Consider the following 25,613-nt stretch of genomic DNA (forward strand, 5'->3'; position numbering starts at 1 on the left):
CGATGTTAATGATGTGTCAGTGAGTTGCATGTTAACGCAGGTGTTACTATACAGGCATTAAAGTACCTGTGTTGATGCGATACATCTCCACACATGGTGGTTGACTTTGTTTGTGTTAACAAGTCTGCACTAAATTTTGCAATGTATGTTATTTGCTGTGCTAGTAGGTAATGAGATTTTTAATCATACTTTTGGATCTCGCTACCTTGTTAGCATAGATTCTGCGTTAAGTTTAACACAAGTTAGGTTGAGTTGACGGTGCTCTTGGCGCCATTAACACACTTTCTTACTTTGTCTGCTCTGTTATCACTTGACTTTTTCATTGTAACTTAACTGCTAATGTAGGGTAATTGAAGGTGCCCTAAAATTCTTAAGGGACTTCTTTACTAATCCATGATAATGTGACCATGTGTGTTAAAGCCATATTAACATGCATTATCAATATTGGAGAAAAAACTGGGGCCAACATGAGAGAAATATTAATGACATAGCAGATGAGGGCCAAAGGGAAGCTTTGGTAAAGATGGTGCCATTTTTGACTATAGTGCTGCAGGAGCGACTGGGGGGGACGTGACGGGGGACATTATTGCCTGATTGGGGGGAGCAGAGGCTCTTGGTAGCAGATAATGGAGGGTCCAGAGAGGGTGTGAGGCCTGGGGGACTTTTGAGCTGTTTAAGTTGGGGATAGTTTATAGCAAAATGTAGGGTTACTGGTGGGCTTCTCTTGAGGGGAGGGGAGTGTACCTAATGGAGGGTTTGAGCCAGGGATGGGGGGATGTCACTGTAACTGGGGGATAGTTGTCCTTTACAACCTGGGAGCCATGGAATATGGAATTTACTGAATAGTGGTACCTGGCGCGATTTATTAAATCCCAGAAGAAATAACTTTCGTTAGCATGCCGTTTTAACGCAGCCTAGTAAATAGGCTCCTGAGTTAGCAGTGGTCAGCTTTCTATACCATTAAGTACCGGTATCTGTAGAATTGCACATTTATGACCAGTGCCGGGCATTTGCAGCCACACGGTACCAATATCGATCCCTCGTGTTTCATGGTGAGCAACGATGTGGTTCTTTCAGGCAGATTAACTGAAACGAATTGCAAGACCAGGGAGTCTTTCATGTGCACACAAGGTCACAAAATCGTTTTTCTTATTTCTTCTAAATTATTATTCGTGGCATAAGGAGCTGCTTTCTTGTTAGTAGCTGAGTTCCAGCCTATGGGGACTTCTGCTTTTGCTTGTAGCGGGCTTCACGGTTACTTTTTTTTTTTCTTTTTTTTCTTCCATCTTCTAATCGCTGTGGGCTTCATGATATCTTGGACACAGCTGGTGCCTCAGATGCCCAGTCCAAAACAGGCTTTGCTATATAACATCGTTCCTTGTCTTCAGCTCTCTGGGAGGAATCCAGCAGCACATTCCAGCCCGTGGGAGTTAAAGGGAGGCTGGCGAAAGTGCTGGCCAGGAGCCAGAGGCCTACCAGGGCCTATCTCGCAAACACAGGCAGAGCCAAACCCTGCAGGGAAGCCACAGCCAGGGCAAGTAATATTATTGCCGGGCTTCCTCTGTTGCTAGGGCTTAAGGTATTTGGAGACCTTGGAGATTAAAAATTAAGTGTTAGTACTCTGGGATGGGCCATTTGATTTACTGTAACAGGTAAATATATGTATCTTTTTTTTTTTTTTTCTCCTTCTCCCTCTCTGTCCCCCTCTCTGCATCCGCAAACATCTTCCCCTCTCTAGCTCCGTGTGGGAAAACGGATGTGCAGAATCTCTCTGGAGGTTGTCCCGTGCTGAGGCAGTGGCAGCTCGGCTTCCCAGGGGCACCGTGCGGGCAAGCTCGCTATAATCCTCTTCCACTTCACCCACTCCTTGCCCCTTTAACAAAGGAAAAGTATGGAGTTCAGCGGTTTGTTAATGATTCATCCCATGTCTTTCCAATGTTTGATCTTGCTGCGTTTTAAGGCGCTCTTTGATGTTAGAGGCAAATGCTGGAGCCGGGCTCTTAGGCCCCAGCATTTCCCCCGCCTGCATCGAGGCAGTGCCACCTCCCAGCGGCCGGCACTCGGAGGAGTCAGCGGCCGGAGTCAGCGGCCGGCACTCGACTCGCACACGGCAGACACAGGAGAAGGAATAAAAGACGCGCTTCCAAGCAACAGTAAAAACTGAAATTTAAACCCCAGGTTTTCTCACCTCATTAATGGTTCAGCTTGATCGTTGGGTTTCCAGCGGGCACCAGATGTTTTTTAGGGACAGGCTGGTCCAGTCCCGGTTTTGTCCCACTGCCTGCCGACGTACCTCGTGCATCTTCATGGCAGCTATCTGGAAAAACCCAAATGGCTGTGGGGTCACCAGGACAAATCTGGGACACCTTGACCTAGAGACCTGCACATGTTCATCATATCTTGTCCTTTTTCTGTATAGACCCCCAGTCTCCTTGGTTTAGTGGCTTTCTGTGGGGGCCACATGCGATGCCTCTCTTTCCACTGCTTTGTGTGCCACGGATTAGTTTTTGTGGTTGTCCCCCTGAGCATAGCTTGGCAGTACCCAGTGACGGATTTTTCCTTCTTCCATCCCTAGGGAACTGTCAGTGCTTGGAGGGGAGAAATGTGCCACTTCCTCCCACCTCTGGACCTCCAGTTTTCTGAGACCCTCCCTGCCCCATTTCTCCAGTTGGCCGCTCCATTTCCCCCTACCCCCCCCCCCCCACCCCCCAATCAACCAACCTCAGAGCTCGGGCTCCGGTGCTGCTGCTGCCGTTATCACAAGGAAGCCAACGGGGACTGAGTAATTCCCCTGTCCCACGCTCGCAGGCACTGAAATGTCCCTGCCTCCTCCGGGCTTCCGTGTGAGAGGTCGGGACCTGTGAGCGCAGGGCTACTCTGTTCTTGCTTCTTGGTGGTAACGCAAGGGCCAGCGCTGGAACCAGCGGTTGGGTGAGGTGGGATGGGAGGTAGAGGGGGTGGCAGGAAATCAAACTGGACCGGAGTGGAGGCCCGCAGTGCAGTGGGATGGGATTGGAGGCCTGGGGGCGGTAGATTTGCCACCCTAGTGTGGCTGTTTGTAAAATCCGGGCTTGGGGGTATCGAGCAGTGCAGCCAGCTGGTGTGGTCTGCGCAGAATTGCTTGTCACCATGGACTGACGTCTGCACGCATCCTTGATGACGGCTGAATTATTTCTTTTTTGTGCAAATTACCTGAGTTTGACGGTCACAGGAGAGTTGCAGTGGAAGCTGCAGCTTAAATGTGAGCGTGTAATAATCCCAGTCTGCTCATCCCGGGAGGTTTTAGGGAATGCGAGAAGCCGGTTTCAGAAATGCTGATGTGTACGGAGCAGCTGTTATCTGCGGCTTTGCCAGGGATCCAGGCGTAATAAGTTCCTCTCATGAAGTGGAGTGTTTGGAATGCTTTTTTTTTTTAAATTTGATGTCTGTTTCTTTTTTTTTTTTTTTCCAGATCTGTCTTCTGCAAAGAGGAAGTTTGCGGATTCTTTGAATGAATTTAAATTCCGATGTATAGGAGATGCGGAAACAGATGATGAAATCACAATAGGTGAGATGAAGCCGGTGTTCCTCTGGGTTAAGAGAGAGAGGTGACAAACTGCTTAAAAGGGAGCCTGGGATTGCTTTCTGCATCTCCCCACCATATGGAGAAGGCTATTCCTGATGCTGTGTGGGCTGTGCCTGCCCCATACTGAAAGGCACACACTGAACCAGTCCTGGATTCAGCCCCATTTCATGCATGGAGATGTGGTCTCGGTTTTCATGGGGCTATCGGAGCTCCTATCTTCATGCGTGCAGTGTGGGGGTGGGGAGAAGGGGGTCGGTATAAAACCAGGACTGGCTCGGTCTGTCCTCTGGACGTGGGCCTGCATAGACACCCTTACCTATACAGCCCTCTGTTAGGGAGCCCCTGCAGCCTAGGCAGTGGGCGTGGCCCTTTGCAAAAGCCTGGACAGGATGGGCATGGGCAGGGCTAGATTAGCCCTTCATAGCCAGACACTCTGCAGCCCCTCTTATTCACTCCCTGTGAGCTCCGCGGAGCAGAGATTCTCTCTCATGCGTATTTATACAGTGCTGCGTTTGTCACTTAGTGCTGCAGTAGCACTAGTAGTGCCCTGTGACAAGATAGTTCAGTGACTCCTGCTTTTGCTGTGTCCTGCCTATTCCTGCAGCTGCCCGTGCACAAATAGTGCTTTTGGCTGAAAAAACACTGATAAGAGTGTAAATTATGATAATAGACTTGGTCCTAAGGCTCGGTGAATTTTCTGCCTCTGTTTGCTGAGACTGCAAAGCCTAATGTCAGTTCAGGTCAGGAAGAGAACTGAACCGGGACACCAAGCTGTGTTGTGTGTAACTTTAGAGAGAAGTAGACTCCGTGTGCAAAGCAACTTGTCCTTTTACATTGTGGGGGTCAAGGAGCTGACCATTCTAACCAGGGCTTTTAGGGTAAACTGGACACCAAGTTCAGATTTTGCAACGAACTAATTTGGCATGGCATTTCAGAAAGTGACTCTTCCCTGTCCTATTGCCGCGCACTGCCAGAAAGCTGTGGATTCCTGCAGGAGCGTGCGGGAACGCTCGGAGCTCTGCTAAAGCACCGGAGTAGCGTACGTGTTCCCGGGGGTACCTGCAGTTTGTCTGTCTGAGTCCGTGCGTGCAGCCTTTTGACATCCTGTGCTGAGCGCTCCTCTCGCTCTTCTGTTTCAGCAAAGTCTCTCCAGGAATTTGCAGCTGTTCTGAGGAATCTGGAAGACGAGAGACTGCGGATGGTATGTGGAATAATGATTAACAGGAGGAATCCCATCCTGTAACTGTGGCACCATATGTCAGTTCTGCACATTAGTCCATGGTATGGATGCCATGGCTTTAACCCTCCATCAGGCCAATGCGGTAATCTATGCGTTAAGGATCCGTGCACTGGATTTCCGTGCACGGTTTTAATGCACAGATTAAAATTTTTTTTTAACTCCCAATGCAGAAAAATAAAGATATGCTAATGCACTGGGAGTTAAAAAAGCGCGTAGACTGATTTAAAACGTGTGTTTGGCACAGGCCGAATGTACATCTCAAGCCTAGATTGGGGGTGGAGGAACCCGGGAAGAAAGAGACGGTGCTGAGTTAAAAAAAAAAAAAAGAAAAAAAAAGAAAAAAAGATAGCCGATTAAATCTTACTTCATCCGATTATCTGGCCATGGCTAACTGCCTCCACTTAGCCGGATAAGCAGAATTTAGAACAACAAAAACATACTAAACTTTACGTTGTTCAATAATTTATTTTTTTTTGAAGTCTTAATTCTTTTCCACTAAACCCGTCTCAGGCAAAGTATAGTGCAAAAGTGCAAAGACACCCAACTCCATACATCATGGGGCTTTATTTATTTCATTTCATTTATAACATTTAGGTTTTTAGTAGAACCGAGCATGCAAAAGACGTAGCGTGAAATAACGGTAGGGCAGAGCTTGTGCATAGCAGGGAAAGCGGCAGGTTCGGACGGCTGACGTAATGATGTCATCGGTACGCGCACGCGTACCGCCAAGCCCTGCAGGGATGGTCCCGTTAATACACAAACTTCTGTTTCCTCAAAAAAAACAAACCCCCCCACAATTTAACTGGCAGAAAGTCAGAAAAGCAGTGAGAAGATCTCACGCTAAGACTAACAATTGTTTAACACTGCAAGCCTCCAGGGCTACTGTGTTTCCTTCCTAAGGCAAAAGGGAAAGAAGAGAAAAAAAAATTTTTTTTTTTTTTTTTTTTTGAAGAGCAATCGCTGTTCTTGTGAATTTAGATTTTGTGTTAAAGTTTAATATTATTAGTGCATGTGTGGAGTGCATTTTTTTCCCCCAAGGTTAGTAGATCAGTGCTCTGTGTATAAGTGCACATTGGTGAAAGGAAGCCCGAGGAAGCAGCTGCTCTCTCCTCTCTTGTGCCGAAGAGACGCGCGCTGACGTGTAGCTGCAGCTTCCGCAGTGTCCTGGGGAGGAGGAGGGGAGCTGAACCTTGGCTGTTTGGCTGGGGAAGGAAGAGGAGCTGGGGGGGCGGTGGGAAATGATCTCATCCAGCACATGGACAGATTGACGCAGGAAGAGCACAGAGTGGGGGACGTGGTAACAGAAGGAAAACGTGAAGTAGCCGGGTTTTTGCTGTTGCTGATGTCAGGGGGGCAAAACACTTCTGATGCTGGCACAGAAAAAGCACTGATGCATAACCGTAAATTTTTTAGGTGCAAGGTCCGGTTGGAAGGACAGGGAAAAGAGCTGGTACAGGGCATGACTGATTTTGGCAATCCCTGGGTTTCATTGCAAAGACTTAAACAGCGACTGACCTGAAGGGCAGACTTGAATGCCCAGTAATACTTTGTTAACCTCTAGAAATTCATACTCCACCCCCCCCCCCCCAAAAAAAAAACAGCAGATGGGCAGAAGAGAGAGAGGAGATGATAGAAACGAGGGCCAGAGTTAGCAGGGGTGTCCCTCATGCTGTCTGTAAGGAAGAGACCCTAAGAAGAAGGGGAAGTGAATTGAGGGGACGTGAGAAGGTTTTTGGGCTTCTGCTGAGTCTGTGTGTTTGCTCTTGCCAGATTGATAATGCCGACGAGGTGCTGATCACGCCTCTGGAGAAATTCCGGAAGGAGCAGATCGGGGCTGCAAAGGTAGGTCCTCTCACCGCTGGGAAAACGGAGGCGGGCATCAGATGAGCGAACGTGCGTCCTTTCCAGCGTTTGGTGATTTTTATTTATTTATTTATTTTGGGGGTTAAACAAACAAAGGCTGCCCTGTGTCCTGTAGTTGTAATGCAGACAGCGGGAGGTTATAGTGTTAACCTGGAGGTGCATTTGCAGAATGCTGAGAGCGGTCCGGAGAGCTCTCGTAGCTTGGGCTTGCTCATTGTCGATCCGAACCACTTTCTTACTGTAAAATGTCATCCCACTCTGTTTCATGGTATCCCCTGGCAACTCGCTCAGAAAGCCTCCACGCTTATCTCACGGCGCTCTGTGGCAACTCGCTCAGAAAGCCTCCACGCTTATCTCACGGCGCTCTGTGACGACTCGCTCAGAAAGCCTCCACGCTTATCTCACGGCGCTCTGTGGCAACTCGCTCAGAAAGCCTCCACGCTTATCTCACGGCGCTCTGTGGCAACTCGCTCAGAAAGCCTCCACGCTTATCTCACGGCGCTCTGTGGCAACTCGCTCAGAAAGCCTCCACGCTTATCTCACGGCGCTCTGTGACGACTCGCTCAGAAAGCCTCCACGCTTATCTCACGGCGCTCTGTGGCAGCTCGCTCAGAAAGCCTCCACGCTTATCTCACGGCGCTCTGCTACACCTGGCAGCACTAGGGGGGGGGGGGGGGCAGATAGTAGCACTATGGCCCAGAGAAATGGGTTGGGGTGGGGAAGTTTCCTGCCCGCCCCAGGGGTAGGAAAGTCAGAATTCCAAAGAGAAACACAAACCCGCCCTCTCCCAAAGATTTGAAAGGATAAAAAGAAATCGAATAAATAGCCAATGGCCTATGTGCTAAAGAGCGACTGACGGGCAGAGTAGTGACTTGAGTGAAAAGGATGTAACAATTAATTCAGTCCCTTAGCTACATAACGCACGCCTGCCACTAATCGGTGTTTGGCGTCTTCGGTTCCTTAACTAGAGGATGAGTGTAGGCCCTGTAGGAATAAATTGGCTTTTGTGCATGGCCAACAGAGTCTTGCCTTAAAGTTGCAATACACAGGAAGACTTTAGGGGGAAGAGGATGTCGCTTACAGCAGAATTAGTCTTGAAAAAACAGCTCCTCCCTCTTCCATGTCCTTTACCTCTCCTTTCAACCCTTTTGCCACCGCTGCCCTCCGTATGGATCCCAAGCAATGCCCACATTCCAGCGCCGGCCTCCACCTCCTCCACTGGCATCTTCAGCTTGCTTCTTTACGAGACCCAGGCCCTTTTCTCCGTCTCATTGCCGAGTTTTATAATGCCCCCCCCCCCCCCCCCCCGGCCGCCACTGTGAGGCTGTTGTAAAAACCCCCATGCTCCTCGAAGTTTGGGTTTTAACGCTGGATCACCCCCCAGTCGGTGCCTTCTTGGAAGCCCGATGCGGTCCCACCGCTGCTGTTTCTGGCTGAACCATTGCTCCGTGCTGGTTACTCCGGTGCTTCGTCGCTATGCGCTGGTTTCCGGGGATCCTTCGCGTTTATCCCGTGCTTTTTTTTTTTTAATTCCGTTACTGTTTTAGTCTCCTCTACTGATGCCGCCTTGCAGTCGCCGAGAGCAAAGGCTTTTGGGTGACAAAGCACGTTCTAAATTTAGAACTTCCAGCAAACGTCCCGGAAGTTTACACTGAGCCTAGCCTGGCCCGGTTTTCACGTTTTACATTTCTTTTTACTTCCAGAAATGGGGCAAAAGATGCAGAGCTTCAAGATTGTGTGGTCAGACTGAATGATTGACTTCTCTTTTGTGCTGCTTTATTTTTTGGGCCTAGTTTTGCCTGGATCCGAAGTCCGGCCCGAGGCTAGCTATCGTATGGGAAGAAGGCTCGGGCGAGCCAAAGGTGGCCGACTGTCACCAAGCAATCACAGCTTTCTTTAAGACAGAATAACAGCCAAGCTTGCCATCATGTTAATGTTTAAGATTTCCAAATGTTGACTTTGCCCTGTCTCTGCCCAGTACTCGGCTACCAACACGTTAAACTGTGTCCTTTTTTTTTTTTTTTTATCTAGCACGTGTTAATCATAAACTGTTGCACCAAGATTTATATGTTAGAAAGGCAATTAAACAAATCAATAAATGAAACCAAACTAAATTTCTGGACCCACTGGGGGAGCTGAAGCACGGTGGACAGACTTAACTGAAGTTGCTGTTGCAACCCTCGCATCTCGCTGTTTACGTTCCATGAAGCCCCTTCCCCCTCCGAGACGTGTGCCCGGGATGTGTGGTGGTCAGCACGCAGGCAGCCCTGAGCTAAAGTGGTGCTTTTCACCCTTCCATCAGGAATCGCATGTAGGCGAGAAGAGGTCATGTGCGTAGCCCCGTAGAGTAAAACGTTCCACAGCCCTTTGTAGACTCTCTTGGGGTTTGAGAGGTGATTTGTAGACTCTCTTGGGGTTTGAGAGATGATTTGTAGACTCTCTTGGGGTTTGAGAGATGGTTTTGGTTTTTTTTTTTCCTTGACTAGCTGGGAAAGTATTTGCAAGCATGAAAATGCAGGATTAGGCTTTTGTCCACACCGGATTTTCGGAAAAGCTAGGTGTGTAGCTTTCTGTTTAGAGGTGAGGGCAACAGCGAAGGGGCAAGAAGCTTCTAGGACCCAAATGCGGCAATAATGCCAAGAAAATCCCCAAACTGTCAGGACCTGTGCTCAGTAAGCCTGCAACTACAGACACGTCTGTAGACCAGGAGTTACCTAGAATAGCTGGAAGATAGTGTCATGCATAGAAAAATGGCCAATAAGAAAAAAAACACCTGCTTTATCTTCTCTCTGGCCGTCGTTTAGGGCCAGAGATATGGGAATGATGTGTTTGGCTGAAGAGAAAAACTAGCGTACATTCTGGGCCTGTCCTGCTAATGCTGGCCCAAGCATCAACCCCTGGGGAAGTTGATCTCTGGACTGAAGACTCATCCGTCCCTTCTGCCGTCCAGCGAGTGACCATTTCGGGTTTTACAATAGGGACAGTGTGGCATCCTCTACTGACGTCTGCAGGGGGGATCTTAACTGTGCTCTTGACAGAGACTCCACTGCCACCACTTCCCTGTCAAAGTCATGCAAAACTCCTGCAAACTTCTCATGCTGCTTAAAATATGATTAAAAACTAAAATTTTACTCAAAATTGGCCACACAAAATGAAAGAAAAATCTAAAGTGCAATGAGATGTTAATTTTCTTTCAGGACCCAGTGGATTGCATTAAGTGCTTTGAATGACCTGTGACTGAACTGGGCGTGACGGGTATAATCCTTGGACAAAGGTGTCCACGTATCAATGAGTGAAGGATAATCTGTGTTCTCAATGTCCTCTTGTCCCGTGCCATAGGAAGCTCTTTCGGAGGGTTTTTTTTCCATATACAAGAATGCTCATAAAATATCTGTCTTTAGTGCTAACACACAATTAAGCACTTATCTGAGAGAGCTCCTGATGTGGCAGGCAAAAGGTTGCATGCTGATGAAACAGCACAATTATATCCTCAGAGATGGAGAGAGTCCATCTGAGAGTCCTCCTCTGGTATTAAATTCTATTTCACTCTTTGGGTTCCCCAGTATTCTTCTGCTCCGTATCCTATGGCACACGTATTACTTCGTCTATAGAAATCCGTCAGTATGTTCCCTGCATGCATATTAGCACAACGTACGGCTCACATACTTTCTAGGTAAGGATGATAATACTACGTAGAGCGCCCAAATGATGTAGCTTAATAAATCTGAGTTTGGGTGGTCTAAGGCCAGGAATAGAGGGGAAACTCGCCACCGACACAAAAAAGGGTCGGTGGCAAGTTGTGTCGACAGCCGTGTCCTGGGATGGCTAGTCTCTGCCGCGACGCACAGGCCCGATCACCCCTCCATGGGTGTTAGCTCCGGGCTGCTGGCGGTGAAAGGAAAATCCTCTCCCTGCTGTGAGATCGTTCTGTTTACGTTTTGTTAACTCTCTCTGAGCCGATAGTGCGGGTTGGCCACAGAATGAGGCTACGTAAAACTTCCCTTTCGGCAGGCAGGCAAGGGAAGGAATTTCCCGGTGCAAAGTGCAGTTTCCACACAGCTAATTCGACCCGCTCTCGGAGGCGCGCCCTCCACCTTGGTCTCACTTACAGATCCTTTGGCGGCCGTGCGCAAAAGGAGCAAAAACGCTGCTTGCCATGAGTCGTTCGCTTAACATTGTTGTTTGTTTTAAAGATTAACTAAAGTAATCCAGCTTTATATAAGTACAGAGATGATATAATAAGATGGCTACCCCAGTCATTGTGATGAAGGCTCCTCTTCTTTCCAGTTACTGTCTCCTTGACGTTTCCTTGGCTGCTCCTCCTTACAAATCCCCAACCAGCCTATAGCCGGTTTCTGAGCCGAGAGTGGATTATGAGCCTTGTGTGGCGGCAAGGCCAAAGGTCTGCTTGCTGGGTACTTTTTTTTTTTTTTTTTGCAGCAGGCTCCAGCGGTTGGGGGGGGGGGGGGGGGATTGGCCTAGTAAATCTCTGTTTGGTGGACTGGGGTTAGAGCGAAAGTAACAGACTAATGCTGCCTTCTCTGTCGTCCTGCAAAATCCGCTGCTGTCAACGGACTCGTGCTCTTGTGTTGCAGGAGACCAAGAAGAAATACGACAAAGAAACTGAAAAGTACTGCAGTGTTCTAGAGAAGCACATGAGCTTGTCTTCCAAGAAGAAGGAATCTCATCTGCACGAGGTGAGGCTGCTTCCAGAGCGATGTTTGATTCATGCTTTCTTGTACAGGGGAGGGTTTGCAGCGAATTAAAGCAACATTTCCCACCCTCCGACTTAATGAAAAGAGCCCCCGAACCTCTCGTCGAGAAATGTTGTGCCAGGTCGTAGGTCGTGACGCGTGCACCCCGCGTCATCACGGTCACGTTTGCGTGTGACTTTTTGGTGGTGGGTTTTTTTTTTGACCAAGATGATGACAATTTGACATTCAGTCTGGGCGAAAACACCAGCCGTGAATTTTTACGGGTTTCCAGCTGGTAAATAAAGCAGGCTGATGGGTGCGTTGTTCCCCTTGAATGCAGGGAAATAAGGGTCCATTTCTTGACTAGGTTTCGAGAGCTACACTCTCCCTTCCCCCGTGCAGAACAAAATTTTGTTTTCAAGCCGGTGAAAGGAACGGGGGTCCCCAAAGCTAGTCAAGAAATGGATACGTACATTATCTGAATGCCATCTGCTTTGAAGTTCTTGAAAAGTGGCACACAAATGAAAATAAATAATAATAAAACTAAAGTTAGTCCAGTCAAAAGATATTGCTTTATAGTTTTGTTTTGTTTTTAATTGGCCTTTTTTCTCCCATAGTTCGTAAATTATAACTCTCTTAAAGAATGTTTTTAACCTGTCCAGAGAGTTAACCTGGGTGGTCAAGGTAAAGATACAATAAATACAAACAAAGAGCCGCACTGCGAACCTGTATATGACGAAGCCAAACACAAACAAAAGGTATCGAGCAAACCAAAATCCAAAAAATGCTCTTCACCAACAAGAACTCAATATTACGTGAAACGGAACCGCATCAGCAAGCCTTAGACGACGCGCTTAGTTGTGATCTAAGCCGTCCGGTCTTTTCTATCATTTGCGGTCTGAGAGAGATTTTGAAAATGCACCAACCGGTGCTTAAGATGTCTGTAATCATTTATCTATGCCCATCAACTTTTCTTTTATAGTTGCATGTTCTTATACAAGAGTAGACTCAAAAACTGACTCACCAGCGGCCGTGTTTCGCAACTCCTAGGTTGCTCCATCAGGAGACAATGTCACAATGTCACAAAAAGAAGTCTTTTCAAGCGGGACGCCGAGTCTCCATCAATTTTCTGACAATGCCGGTCTCTCTCGGACCGCAAATGATAGAAAAGACCGGACGGCTTAGATCACAACTAAGCACGTCGTCTAAGGCTTGCTGATGCGGTTCCGTTTCACGTAATATTGAGTTCTTGTTGGTGAAGAGCATGTTTTTGGATTTTGGTTTGGTCGATACCTTTTGTTTGTGTTTGGGAAGGTAAAGATACAACATGGTTTTGTGCCAGATGTCTACATGATAATTATTGCTGCTTAGTTTGAGCGAGGTAAACCCTAGCTCTTCTCTGCTGTAATCCCCGGACCACCTACCCGCTCACAGTTTGATATCCCTGGTGCCCGATTCCAGGACTCCCTGCGCAGTGGTCAGGAAGTGGTTCAGGACCTCCTGTTTGGACGCACAAACTCTCTGGCTTATGAGGGGGTGGAGGGGGGGTGCCGCAGATGCACAGCGCTGCCGATGGGTTGCTCATGCGGGGCTTATCCAGAGGGAATGAAAGTGAACCTGCATGTCCTCGCCTGCCCACGCCCGCTGTGACCCTCCAAAGGAAGATAAAATAGGTTTGCCGCAGACAGAGGGCCTTAATGAGATGGGAGTTTCCGATTATTAAGCAGAGCATTTTAGCAGTCAGTTCACAGTTGCAAGAAGGTGCATATTCCCTGGGATTTACCTTCTCCCATCCATCAGTGGGTTTGTTTTAGTCTGGAGGCCACGCTGTGGAAGCTGGAGGCCGGGTGCCCCTCTGGTGGGCGCATGGGCGTTTAGTCTGGAAGTTAAACTTTTGGTTTGCTACCTGGTGTTGCCCGAGACGATTGTTTGGGGGTGAAACAACCTCTGGGTTGCTTATAAACTGTGCAGCCTGGCAGATTAATCAGCGGGAGCGTGGCACGCGGAGCAATGAGGGAAGCCGGGGCCTGGCCGCAGAGAGGAAGGGATGGTGCCGGGCAGCGAGCTGGAGCAGGGACGGCGTCGGGCGAGGAAGCGGGCCCAGGATGGAGAGAGTGGCAGGAATAGGAGCGGCGTACGGGACCTTGGCACTAGGCCTGGGTGATGGGGTGGTTCCCATTCATCAGAAGCAGAGAGCAGCAAAATCCGTTTCCCCTCTCTGCTCCGGATGACTATTACTCAGCACCGTCCTTCCCCCCCCCCCCTGGTACCAAGCATACAACGTAGCGCCCAGACGGTGCGCCAGCCCGGCAGCAGGGCCGGAGGGGCACCATAGGCGGCATCATGAGGGCTGTGAAAGGAAGGTGGGAGTTGGTGCTCACCAGAGCCTCGGCTGCTTGGGCGGCTCGAAATTGTAACGTTTTGCTTATTAGCAGATTCCTCTGCTGGACAGGGCCGGAGGCAGCGCTCCACTGCTCCGGGAGCCCTAGCGCCAGTATGCCTATAATTCATCGCCATGGTTACTGAGGGTGTGGAGGGTTACCGGTGGAGTGAGGCATCCTCGGTGGGTTTAATCATCCCACCGAGAGGTGAGCATGGACTCATTTTGCTGGGCGTGATGGGTAAGGTCGTGCTGCAGTGTCACCTGTGTGTTGGGGAGCAGGGGAGGTGGGGGTGGGTGTCTACAAATCGAGGTGAAAGCGAAGCATGCCTGGAAGAAAATACAAAATACCCAAATGACAGTAAATTCTGCAAGGAAATTAGAAGACATGAGCTTCGCCTATAAAATGCATCCCGGATCGGCTGCAGTGCTGAGTGCTGGCGCCATCTACCGGCGCTGGAGAATATCCCCAGGAAGGTTTTGCATAGAGGCCAGTCAAAAACAGTAATTAATAATAATGCTGATCATTTTTTATTGTGCTGCACGATGGTGATAAGCATTCAGGGTCGATAATTCCCTGCCCCCAAGAGCTTACAGTGGGGAAAGAAATGGACTTGCCCAAGGTGACAAGGATGGTCGCTGGGAGAAGCAGGATTTGAACGCTGGCTCTAGTCTGCTCCTCCTTCCATAAAAGGACGATTGATGCAGGCTCCTGCAGTTTAGCAAAACTTAATTAGCAGTAATATTACAATATATACGTAGAAGGTCCTGATGCCGGCTGCTGCAGGTGTTGCACAAAATCCTCGGTGTGGGCAAGCCTTGTTCATCTGGGCACACCTGGATTTTCTTGGCGGGGGTGGAGGGAGGTGGAGCAAGGGTGAACTTTTCGCGTACAGTTGGACGGCAAACAGCGCACGCTAAATGCCGGTCTTTGCTGGAAAAGCGCGAGTTCCTTTCAGCTTAGGCTGAGGTTAACGGAGAGTTGTGGGTCAGTGTTGCGGAAGATCCTGGAAGCGCAGCAGGCAGCGTATCCTGTGAATTTGAGGCGCAAAGTATATATTTTTAAAAATTTTATATTTATTCAAGCGATCGCATGGGCCAAGCCTCGCATTTTTTTGCATGTTATTTTTTGTTTTTTGGCGTGGCAGGCCTTGCTTATCGCTGCTGCCGGTCTTTGATGGACTTTCAGTATTTGCATTAGTGTAACTGATGTGTGAGAGGGTCGGGCTGTGACTGCCTTCCTGTGAGAGTGTCAGCCCCCTCCTCAGCAGGGAGCTCTTCCCAAGCGCACACAGAAACAGAGAATCTGACAGCAGATGCTGACCGTGAGGCCTGTCTAATTTCTTAAAACTCTTCCCAAGTAGGGACCATCTGTGCTTCTTCTGAGCGTTCTTGAGTTCACTTACTGCTTTTGTCACCTTCGTTTCCACCAGGAGGCCAGGCCATACATCCTTCACCCCTTTCACTGAAGACCTATTTTCTGACGTTGCTCTCAAGTCCCTACCCCCTTGGAGCCTCGTATTGTCCTCTCCTCGTTCTAGAGCACTCCCTGCCCTCTCTGGGGTAGATCTAGATTTTTCACAACTGCAGTTGATGCCCCCAGGAGCTCCCAAATACAGAGTTACAGCAGCCTTGTTGGTCTTGCAGAAAATGGCACCCTTCGTAGGCCTTGACGGCTTTTTATTGAGCCTACGTATGAATTGTACGAAAGCCTCTGCGAGCTGGAAACCTCCTTGTACTGTTCCAGTGTCGGCCACGGTGCTGAATCCAGGAGCTTGCGCGTTCCTCGCTGGTTTGACCGTCCTCGTGCGGGACGGATGGGAATGGCGTTGTCACGTTGTGCAGTGCAGCGTCTTGCATTGATATTCCGTCCTAGTAGCATGAGCCAAGGGTGATGATGAGATTGCAGTTTCGTTATTACCCAGATGAAGTCGGGTATCGTTATGCAGAAATAATCCAAGGTGAGATGGCACGTGTGGAGATGCTGCAGCCTTTCCCTGCAGGGAGGAGCGGGGTTCAGAAAACATCAGCTCCCAAATCTTCCTGCAGCTTTTGCTGAAGCCCACAGTCAAATCCCAGAACCTGCCTAGGAGCCAGGATATTCCCTTGCTTTTATTTTATTTCAAGTAGAGTGGCTGCCGAGAACCAGTCCACTTATTTCCTTCGATAGAGCTGTGTGACGTGCATCTGATCCTACACTGGAATATTTCTCATATACGCACATGGGGGTCGCTCATCACTAAGCTGCTGAGTGGTAAAAGTAACCGGATAATCTCACCTTTTTTAGCCACATTTTCAGCTGACCCTAATTGTCTAGGTGTGCAGTCGTCCAGCCAGATGTAGGACCGCCATTTATGCAGCCGGAGTTGTCTGGCTCAGTTCAGTCAGTCAGCGCTGAAAATCTGTGCTGAGTGGCAAAGTCGAAAACCCGTACAGGAAACCCCTCCAGAGCTTTCCCTCCTCCTGTGCGTGCCCTGTGAAAACTGGGAGGATGAATTTAGCCTTTCCGCAGGAGAAAGCTTTCCAGGTCAGTTCTTTACCAAGCTTACGTTTGAAATAAACCCGGGAAAAGCTTCTCTAAAGTCGCCTTGATGCGTTGAGTAGAGGGCCTGCTGGAGGGCCGGCGTTGGGGCTTCCAGGCCCCGTTGCTTGTCTGTAGAATATTTTCCTCGCCATGGTACGTTGCTCTGGGCCATATTTCCAGACAAGACCAACAGAATTTCAGTAGTATTTGGGTTCTCCTGCAGCCTTCTTTCCAAAGGATTTTTACAGATAGACTGAATGATGATTCTCACTGGCGCGCTTGGTTTCTCACAAGGGTCCATTAGCAGGACACGCTGGAGGCTGCCCCCCTTGCTTGATATCTCCACGGGGAACAACTTCAGTTGCAGAAACGCTAGCTCCCCCTCCATCCTTCTCCTTGAAATGCTAATCTCTCTCTTCCTGGGACCCTAGAGCATCTCTTCTCATAGTACTCAGTGGCATCACCTTCATTTGGTATTGGATTGACAGCTTCTTTCCTTGCAAGCTATTAAATTCCATTTTCTCTCTGAAAAATCTCAGAATCTTAGTCATCCTGGAATTGGCAGATTGGAAGATTTTGTTATTGGCTTCCTGGGAATATCCCTGCCTAGCTGCCTGTGGATCTACCCAGATAAATGGACTCTTACAGCAGGTGAGAGAGAGAGGAACGCATTCTCCTGCGTTGACGACCCTCCTTCCCCTCACTGTTCCGCCCTCCCTCCCAGTACAGGTGCTGTGTTTCTAAGGGATCCTCCACATCAAACTGCAGAAAAGGCAGGGACTGGAGTAGGGGGAGGGGGGGTTGTTGTGTCACTCCTCGGCATGGAAGAGAGCAGAGGGTTCTCGTCTGTTCTCTTCCCTTGGGAAAGAGAGGGTGTTAGACAAATTGGATGCTTAATACACAGCTTTTAATTGCTGGCAAGACCTCTGCGTTCCTTCGTGATGGAACATGTTTCAGAGATTCTGGCAGCGGGGAGCATCGAGCACGAATGCAAACGAAAGGCCAAAGGTGGCAGAGGAGGAAAAGAACCACAGTGCTCAGCTCTTATTTTTCTTTTTTTAACGGCTTTGTTGTGCAGGGCAGTTTTCAGAGAGTTTGCATTGTGTGCTGCTTCGGCTGGGTCCTGTTTTTTTTTTATGGTTGTTTATCACTTTGGGCGGGTTTGTATAAATGCGGAAATGAAATGAATTGGGACCTGCACAGGCACTTTAACGTAGTTGGTTTTCAAAGAAAAAGTACCTGGGTTAAAACCATCCGTTTTTTCTGTATCTGCTGTTTGTGTGCGTGGCTGAGGGGTGGGGTTGGGGGAAGGGTGCATGCGTAATTTTGGAAATCCCCTTAGCCGGATACAGCAGGGAGCCTTCAGACTGATCAGTTTGCCAGGGTATATCGCTGTTTGCCCAGATAAATGGTTTTTGAAAATTGCCTTCCCCATGATCCATTTTTAAAGGCTTCCTGCTCTCGTCGTTTCCGTCTGTCTGTCTTCCTTTGTGTGGCACAGTTTGCTGCCCCTCCATGGCTGAGGCTGGGCACTGACTCTGGGTGCCAGGGTAGTGCTCTGGAGGGGAGGGGGCGGGTAGAATAGCCCTGGTGAAGCAGTTTCACGCTGAGTGGAGGCGGCAGAGAGTCTCTCGACTTTGGGGAAAAATAAAAGCGACACACTTAAGGATTACCTAACCAAACGGTGCAAACAGGTTTAATTGGAGAAGGCCTGAATTTAACCCTTTTGTGTTGTAGAGAATCAGTGACCTGATTTCTGAGTCCTTCAGTTCAGTAGATTTACCTTCTTCTTTTAATACTGAATCACCTTTTGAATGAACTACACTGAAGTGAAACAAAACCTACTTGGCCGTTGACTTTGGTGTGTTCAAGAGAGACAAAAACGTCCATGTTCCTGCTGTTGGCGCTCGGCTGCAGAAGGTGTAGGAGCTCCTGGGGATGGCTTTGAGGTACAGCCCCCACCCAGAACCTGTGCGTCATGAATTTGCTAAGCTGGCCTGGACCGAGTAGTGAAGTAGCAATACCTAGTTGTGCATGCATTAGTTTAGTGCTGCTGATTTACATGGTGGGGCCATAATAATGCATTGGGTCTTCTGTGTAAAAGCCCTTCCTCGTTGATCCTGCCTGTAGGTGGGGCTTGTTCACAGAGAAGCTGATTCATCCTGCAGCTGGTTTGGTTACCGAACACCCGTCCTAATACCTTTGACATTACTGGTCCCTGGGGCATCTGGTACAGTTTATTGGTCAAATGACCTCTTGTGTAATGGATTCCACTAGAGTCTGACGTTTTTAGAATGAGAGCCCGTCATGCAGAGTTTTCCTGGGTGAAAGAATCGTGCTTTATGACACACGCACTGTATAAGACTGTAAAACAGCGCTAGCAGTCTCCTGGATGTTGGCAGAAAATTAAACCTGTTGATATTTGGCCCCTTACTACAGCTGATCTGGAAGAAGTTTCCCAGTACTGTACTAGAAGTTACGCACAATTTTTTATGTGTAAACCGATGCGAAGGCTTGTCCAATGTGTCGGTATATGAAATTTAATAAACCATTAAACCATGTTTTCAGTATTGATATGAAGACCCAGAAATTTTGGGTACACCATTCACAACGATCTGATTCATGATGTTAAAACAAAAACAGAAACCCCACATGTAATCCCTGGTGACAAAGGTAACTGGTGCTCAATAACATTATTTTTTTTAAGCATGGGAATATCTTTCACCATGTTCTGTTTGGCACCCACCAGATGGCATGCCTGGGTAATTCAGTAGCCTGAGAGTACACCGTGCCCTGTCCTAGCTGCATCCTCTGTGCTGCTTGCTATCTGTCGGTCTCTTCCCCATCATCTTCCCTCCCTCTCCAGGCTGGCGTGCACCGCCTCCATGGCGTGCTTCGGTGCCCTCCCCCCCCCCCCCTGCTGGAGGTGTCCTGCCTGTATCAGGCTCTTGAAGCTTGAGCCCCGTATCACCGGAGAATCACCCGACAGAAATGCGTCTGCCGTTCCAGCTGAGCAGTTCCGAGAGGGAACCTCAGATCTGGAAACATCTTTCGGGGGAGCTTTTTACGTTTTGCTCTTCTGGATTGCTCGGGAGCCTTCGCCTTTCCGCAGACGTTAGAATGAAGCCTGGAGAAGTAGAGAGACCGATTCTCCTCTTTGCTGTTTGATTTCGGACACAGAGCCGCTGCCAACATGTTGGTTAGAGTTTGAAAGTGGAGATGGATTGAGTAGGGAGCCGTTCTCGTTAGGGAGCTGTTGAACCCCACTGCCCCTTGGAAATATTGCTCTTAAGCATCAAAGGCCAAAAGCTCACAGCATCTCCTGAGCAAGAGATTTAAAAACACAAAACAAATGTGGCTGAGATGATAAAAAAAAATAAAATAAATCGTCCTTCGATGTGAACGGGACGTCTGGGTACTGCGCTGAGGCTGTGTCGGGGTACCCGGTCACATGCACAGGGGTGCACGGCACTTTAGGAGGGTAAAGTCCAAGCCATTTCCATGAGTACACAGGTGTGCTACCTGCAGAAATGACTTTTTACAGAATTGTGGATAAACTTGACGTGCTCGTGAGTAACTTTACCCGGACTGAGGTGCTGGCATTCCAGGTGGGGGCGGAGTCGGGGAGGGGCTTGGACGTTCCCAAATTCTTTTGGATTTTCAAATCCACGCACTTAAATCGTCTCCAGAAATTTTTTACTCGCACGATAGCAGGAATAGTTGCGCGCAGGTGAATTTGGGAGGGGGGAAGTGGACTTTACGCACGTAAGTCCGCTTTGAAAATCGGGGGTAACTTCCATGTGTTGGTTTTTTTTTTTTTTTGCTGCCTCCTTTAGGCGGGCTGCTTGGAATTTACCACCCCCAAGAGGGCAATTTTCAAAAGTGGGCGCATTGAGGCAGATTCCGCAGGAACTTCTATACCCATGGGCTTTGCACCGGTATCCCAGGGGGAAAGTACGAGCACGCTTTCCAAACTGCCCCGGGCAAAACGTGTCTGCCGGGATTTGCCCCTGCTTGTTCTGTGGGTGCTTAGTGCACGGAGATTTAAAGCTCTCATGCACGTGCTCTGGTTCCCTCCCTGACCTCAACGCCTGGGACCAACTTTAGCCAGGTAAAGGTATCTAAATTAGTGAATTTTCAGGCTGAAAACCTAGGCTCCTTCTGGCTGAAAATAGCCGCCTAGCTTAGACTCCTAATTTAGGAGGCTGAGCTTTTTGTTCCACGCCCGGGAGGCAGAAAGCGTGGCTCAGCTGGCATCCTGCTCTCATGAGACCCCCGCGTGTTGCTGCTGCTCGGTGTTTGCAGTCTACGAGTCCAGCGTCCTTGCAGATATAAAGATGGTAACTTTCAGAACAGCCGGGTGGGCACACGTGTGCGTGCGTATGCCGGCACACGGCCGTTTTATAACACATGCACGCGTGATATAACATCGGCTGAACGCGTCTACGTGTGCGCACGATTTTATAGGGGCGCGTGCAAATGCCGGCTGTACCGCATAAAGGAGGGGGTTTTATTAGATACGCACGTCGACACACTGGCCCTTTTTCCCCAGTGTTTAGGAAATCCGATCCGTTATTTAGCCTCCTTTTTACCCTGCTGACTCACCTAGTTTTTTTATTTTAATACTTAAAACAAAAAAAATATAAGCAAAGATGTTTGCAGTGCACACTCCTATAAAATAAAGAGAAAAAAAATGCCAGATGCAAATGAAGGCTCAGGGTGCCAGATCCCAGTCGTGGTTCTGATTGTGCCGGAAGGTGACGGGAGAGGGAGGGGAGCGGCTGAGTGTAAAAAAACAAAAAAACCCGTTGTGTGCTATGCAGTGGATTAGTTCTTGAGCTGCCTGAAACCGCAGCTTTGTGACCCCGAAGGAGGTGGTGTCGGTTGGGGACACAGCTGGCCCCCAGCTTCCCGCGCCGGGTAGCTATTTCCCCGTTTTCTCCTGGTGCTGAAAGGGACAGCGCTGGAGGGCAACCTGAGCCGGCCTTGTCTGTGACTGACAGCCCACTTTCTCCCAAGTACCCTCCTGGTTCTTTGTTGTTTTTTTTTCAGGGGCTTTCAATTAGCTTTGCAGTCACCTACACAAAAATCACTTTAAGACAGCTTTTTTTGTTTGTATTTTTAAGTTTGAAAGGGTGCACGGACGTTTAATTCATGAAACAGATAACCCCATACGGCATGCTCAGAGCACGTATCTGTCGTTAAGCGAGTAATCCATCTAATGACCTGAAATTCAAGTTTGGTGGTGGGTGATGTGATCTCTTGGTGTGATTGCAGGCAGACAGTCAAGTGGACCAGGTGCGGCAGCACTTCTACGAGGTCTCCCTGGAGTACGTCCTCAAGGTGCAGGAAGTCCAGGAAAGGAAGATGTTCGAGTTCGTGGAACCTGTAAGTGCAGATGGAGAGATGGTTCCCGTTGCCGAATTTCATTCCCTGGGCGCGGCTTTGTGACATCTGACTCTTGCACTGGATTTCCTGGGTGCTTTTAGCCAGGGCGGGACGTTTTTAGGGCTCGCTATGAGAAAGGTGCACACAGGCGGCAGGCATGGAAAATACCATTCACCGGCAGCAGCCGGACAAAGAAATACAGACTCAGCTGGTAAAGTGAAAAGGAATAGAGTAAAGATCCTTTCCCGGTGATAGCAGTTTATCCTAATGAAGAGAGCAGGGTCGCGGATAATATGTTTGAGTTTTCTTATTTTCCTGGTTTTACTTATGCAAACCACCCTGAATGAAATCCGCTGTGAAGTGGTAAAAAAGTGGAATATAAATCAAATCAAATGAATAAATAACATTTACTAACATTTTTACCAAACAATAATAAAATACAATAAAACAACAGAACAGAACAAATACATAGGCATCAGACACAGCAGCTGAATCTTTCTTAAGTGGTCTGAGCTGTAACATTTGACTGCAGGAAGGGGGAGATGCTTTTAACAGATCTTAATTTCCCGTCTGCAAGCCTGTTGCGCTGTTGCACCTATTTTGAAAGTCACATCGCACATTATTTTAGCCAGGAAAGGCAGCACAAGATATACGCCTTGTTTTCAGCTGGGAGGCAGAGGGAGTGGAAGTGACCTGCCCACGTCTCTGGCAGAGGGAGATCTAGGACTTCTGGATCGTGGTCCCAGGACTGTGGCCACCTGTCTACTCCCCCCTCCCATGGTCTTTGAACCTCTGCCTTCCACTGTTCTCTCCAGGTCCAGATTGACAGCGGTGTTTCAAAGTGTCTGGCCTACGACACCCTTTTCTTTGGTTTTCACTCCCCTAAGTTTTTACAGATTTCTCTCTGGGAGCCACCTGGTCGGTCTCTGAGGGTCTGAAGAAAAAGTGTAGCCAAAATTATATTCATCCTTCCTATCTTAAAATGGCACAAAACATCTTGGGAATAGACCTCTCTGATTCTATCAAAAATAAAATTAAATGGGTGAGGGTTGGGGGGAGATGTAAAATAAAAATGCTGCCACTACTTTTACGGACGGGAAATAGAACCAAAGAGCTAAGAGAAACAGATAAGTATGAGAAAAAAAATGTGTGAAGCTTGCTGGGCAGACTGGATGGGCCGTTTGGTCTTCTGCCGTCATTTCTGTTTCTATGTTTCTATGAAAAATGCTTTTGAAAACAACTTTTTCATCAGGCTTTTGGTGCCTAATGGCATTGCAGGCTTTTTTTGTTTAAGAAGGCAGATGTGATTATTTTGTTCTGTTCTTTTAATTGCTTTTTTCGAATCTTTTATGTATTTTTACGTATGTAAATTATGTAACTGTGCATGGGCGGCCTATAAATCATGAGATGAATCAATAACTTTTCATGGGATTTCATCATCTGCTCCATGAGCGGGCAGCTGTTGCGCCTTCTGAGCATCGCTCGGGTTTAAGAACGTGGTTTGCTGTCGCAGGAGGTGCTCCGCTTCCTTTAAGTGAAGCATGAAGCAGACAGACGAGAAGCCGTTGATCGTCTGCTTAGCCTGACAGAAGTGCGGCTTGGGGCCTCGTTAAAGCTGGGTCCAGGACAATAATAAAAAAGCAGCATCTGTAGCGATGACACCTGGTCCCCTTTGTCGAAAAATAAATGGGGGGGAAAAAAAACCCCCTTTCACTTCACTGTCACAAGAAGTTGCTTATAAGGCATGGTTAGATTTATTCAGCATGATTTGGAATAGAAATGACAGGTGACAGGCTCTGTGTAATTGGGTGGTTTGTTGTCAGATGAAATGAAGAGCATTGATCTATAGATAGAATAAGTTTGCATTGATGCCTTACTCATTGACTCTGGATAGGCTTTCTGTATTTGACTTTAACTTTCAGTGTGTGGATCCATTGATGTGAACAGAATGAAACAAATGGATTGGGAGGTTTTGTACACTATTTTTTTTTTTTGAGGACAGTTTTCAAAGGTTTTTATGTGGATAAAACCCGTACTTGCGCACTTAAAAATGCCCTTTGAAGATTGCCCCCGCCTCGGCACTGGTGGTAATGCGCAAGCTGTTTCACAGTGCACCTACTTATCCCTGCATGGATAAAGGTGGGGGCGGCAAAAACAAAGTATGCTCTGGGATTTATTTGAAATTCCCATGTGTGCTTTGCACGTACTTCAAAACAGGCGCAAAGTACATGGGTACAAAGGTCCCAGCGTCCCTGCTGGCCTTTGAAAATGAATTTGCAGGTCCACGATACAAAGTACCCGTGAACCTGCTTCCCTGCAGTTTTAAAGAAAAAAGAATTGCCCTCTTTATTAAGAATTTCATTCTGTCAGGTTTCACTTTCAGTGGTATTTAATGTGTATATGAATTGAAGGGAGTGGATGACTCATGATTAGTGTTGGCGTATGGGCCTTTGGTCCATTTTGAGCCTATTTGATTAAGTAATCTAGCAGTTGTTCCTGGACCTATCCAGCTCTAATTTTTGGAGGAAGATAACTGTCCCGAATGTACAGTTCCAGCTGTAGGGCAAAGAGAGTCAGCTTTGAGAAATGCTCATGGGATAGGTTCAGCAGATGGCTCTATGGAAACCTGCTCCAGTGCTGAGTTGTCCAGGTGTTAGGCTGAAAAAGGCCATTGTGGGACTGTTCTTTCAAGCAAAAGAGGGATGATGGCTTAAAAAAAAAAAAAAAAAAGTGCTACAGTTAGAAGAAAAAAGAAAATGACACCAGCTGTTGATTTGAAAGAGGCCACCACCAAGAGTTGGCCAGGTAGACAGATCTGAGTTGGACATTCATACAAACTTCTCTTGTGTAAGCGATTTTTGCATTCCATAAAATTTATACAGATTAGGATTAATGTGGACAATCCTATACTGTTTCATAGTTCTCATTAACTTTCTCTACATTGAATATGAAATATATCTAAGTAGGCTTGGAACTCTACTAGAGTGTGTTTCAAGTTTCTTTGAGGGAATGTTTACTGGGAGTCTAAAACCTGTGTGTTTTGATGTGCGGAAGTCATTCTGTATTTTTCATTAGTTCTGCTTTTGCGTTTGTTAAGAAATTCATTCCTGCGTTCTGTGTTGTGTAATTCTGGAACCTCCTCTCGTCTGCTCATGAAGGTAATTTATTTGTTTACTGCAAATATCGACTCACTTTGTTTAGTACCTTACTTCTGATTGTGTTCTGGGCTGTCCCCTGGCGCACTTCCTTCCCTGGAAAGGAGCTGCATCAGTGATTGAAAACATATGGTATTTCTGCAAGTTACTTGCCAAGGGGACGTTTGTCTTTTTGCTGGTTTTGTGCCTGAATATGAAATGAAGTACTATTGCTCTTTCTGCCATTTCACAGGTACAGACTTTTCAAGACGGATTCCATGAGCTGCTCCCCAGAGTCCTATAAACCTCCAAGGACACTGTTTTTAAATAGTGGTCTTACTGTAAGCACAGAAGAGAGAAAGTGTTGATAGTATTGTAGCATGCTCTCTAAGATGCTGGAGTAAAGTTTGCATGGTAATAAGGCCTTAGCCTGGCTTGCCTTCCAATCCATTTTGAAAACGAGCCTGTAGTGGGTTAGGTTGACAGAAGACCTGAAGAATCATTCAGTGCTTTTGATTGCCAGATAGCTGGTCAGCAACTCCCCCCCTCCCGCCCACAGAAAAAAAAAGATCAAATGTCTATACAGTAAGAACAGCACTTGCTCGGCCATGCAGTTTCCATTGGCTCTTTCTCCATGTGAAGTTTTTGAAGCTCTTGTCTGGTTTGCGACTTATAAACACGACGTGGGCAAAGATATATTTTGTAATTTATGGCAACAATTTCAGAAAGAAAACCATGCTGGCGCTTTTGATGTGTGCGCATTAAGGACACTTTTTCAAAGGGAAACCACCTGTGTTTCTCTTTGAAAATTTACAAGCGTTTGAA

The 25,613-nt window shown here is 47.8% G+C and overlaps 1 protein-coding gene across 8 annotated transcripts in view; it reads left to right on the plus strand.

Moving 5' to 3' along the window:
* The window catches only part of ARHGAP26 (Rho GTPase activating protein 26), a 357,099-nt gene that overhangs the window by 141,510 nt on the left and 189,976 nt on the right, over nucleotides 1-25,613 (plus strand). For 7 of the 8 annotated variants that reach the window (XM_029583880.1, XM_029583876.1, XM_029583877.1 and 4 more), the window contains exons 2-6: nucleotides 3,452-3,547; nucleotides 4,705-4,766; nucleotides 6,576-6,647; nucleotides 11,264-11,365; nucleotides 21,544-21,654. In XM_029583880.1, coding sequence (XP_029439740.1) covers nucleotides 4,764-4,766; nucleotides 6,576-6,647; nucleotides 11,264-11,365; nucleotides 21,544-21,654 — 288 coding nt within the window. In that variant the 5' untranslated portion in view covers nucleotides 3,452-3,547; nucleotides 4,705-4,763. The remainder of the gene's footprint in view (nucleotides 1-3,451; nucleotides 3,548-4,704; nucleotides 4,767-6,575; nucleotides 6,648-11,263; nucleotides 11,366-21,543; nucleotides 21,655-25,613) is intronic. The other variant, XM_029583878.1, reaches the window with a different exon arrangement.

Source organism: Rhinatrema bivittatum, chromosome 18 (genome assembly GCF_901001135.1).
Source record: "Rhinatrema bivittatum chromosome 18, aRhiBiv1.1, whole genome shotgun sequence".
NCBI classification, from domain to species: Eukaryota; Metazoa; Chordata; class Amphibia; order Gymnophiona; family Rhinatrematidae; genus Rhinatrema; species Rhinatrema bivittatum.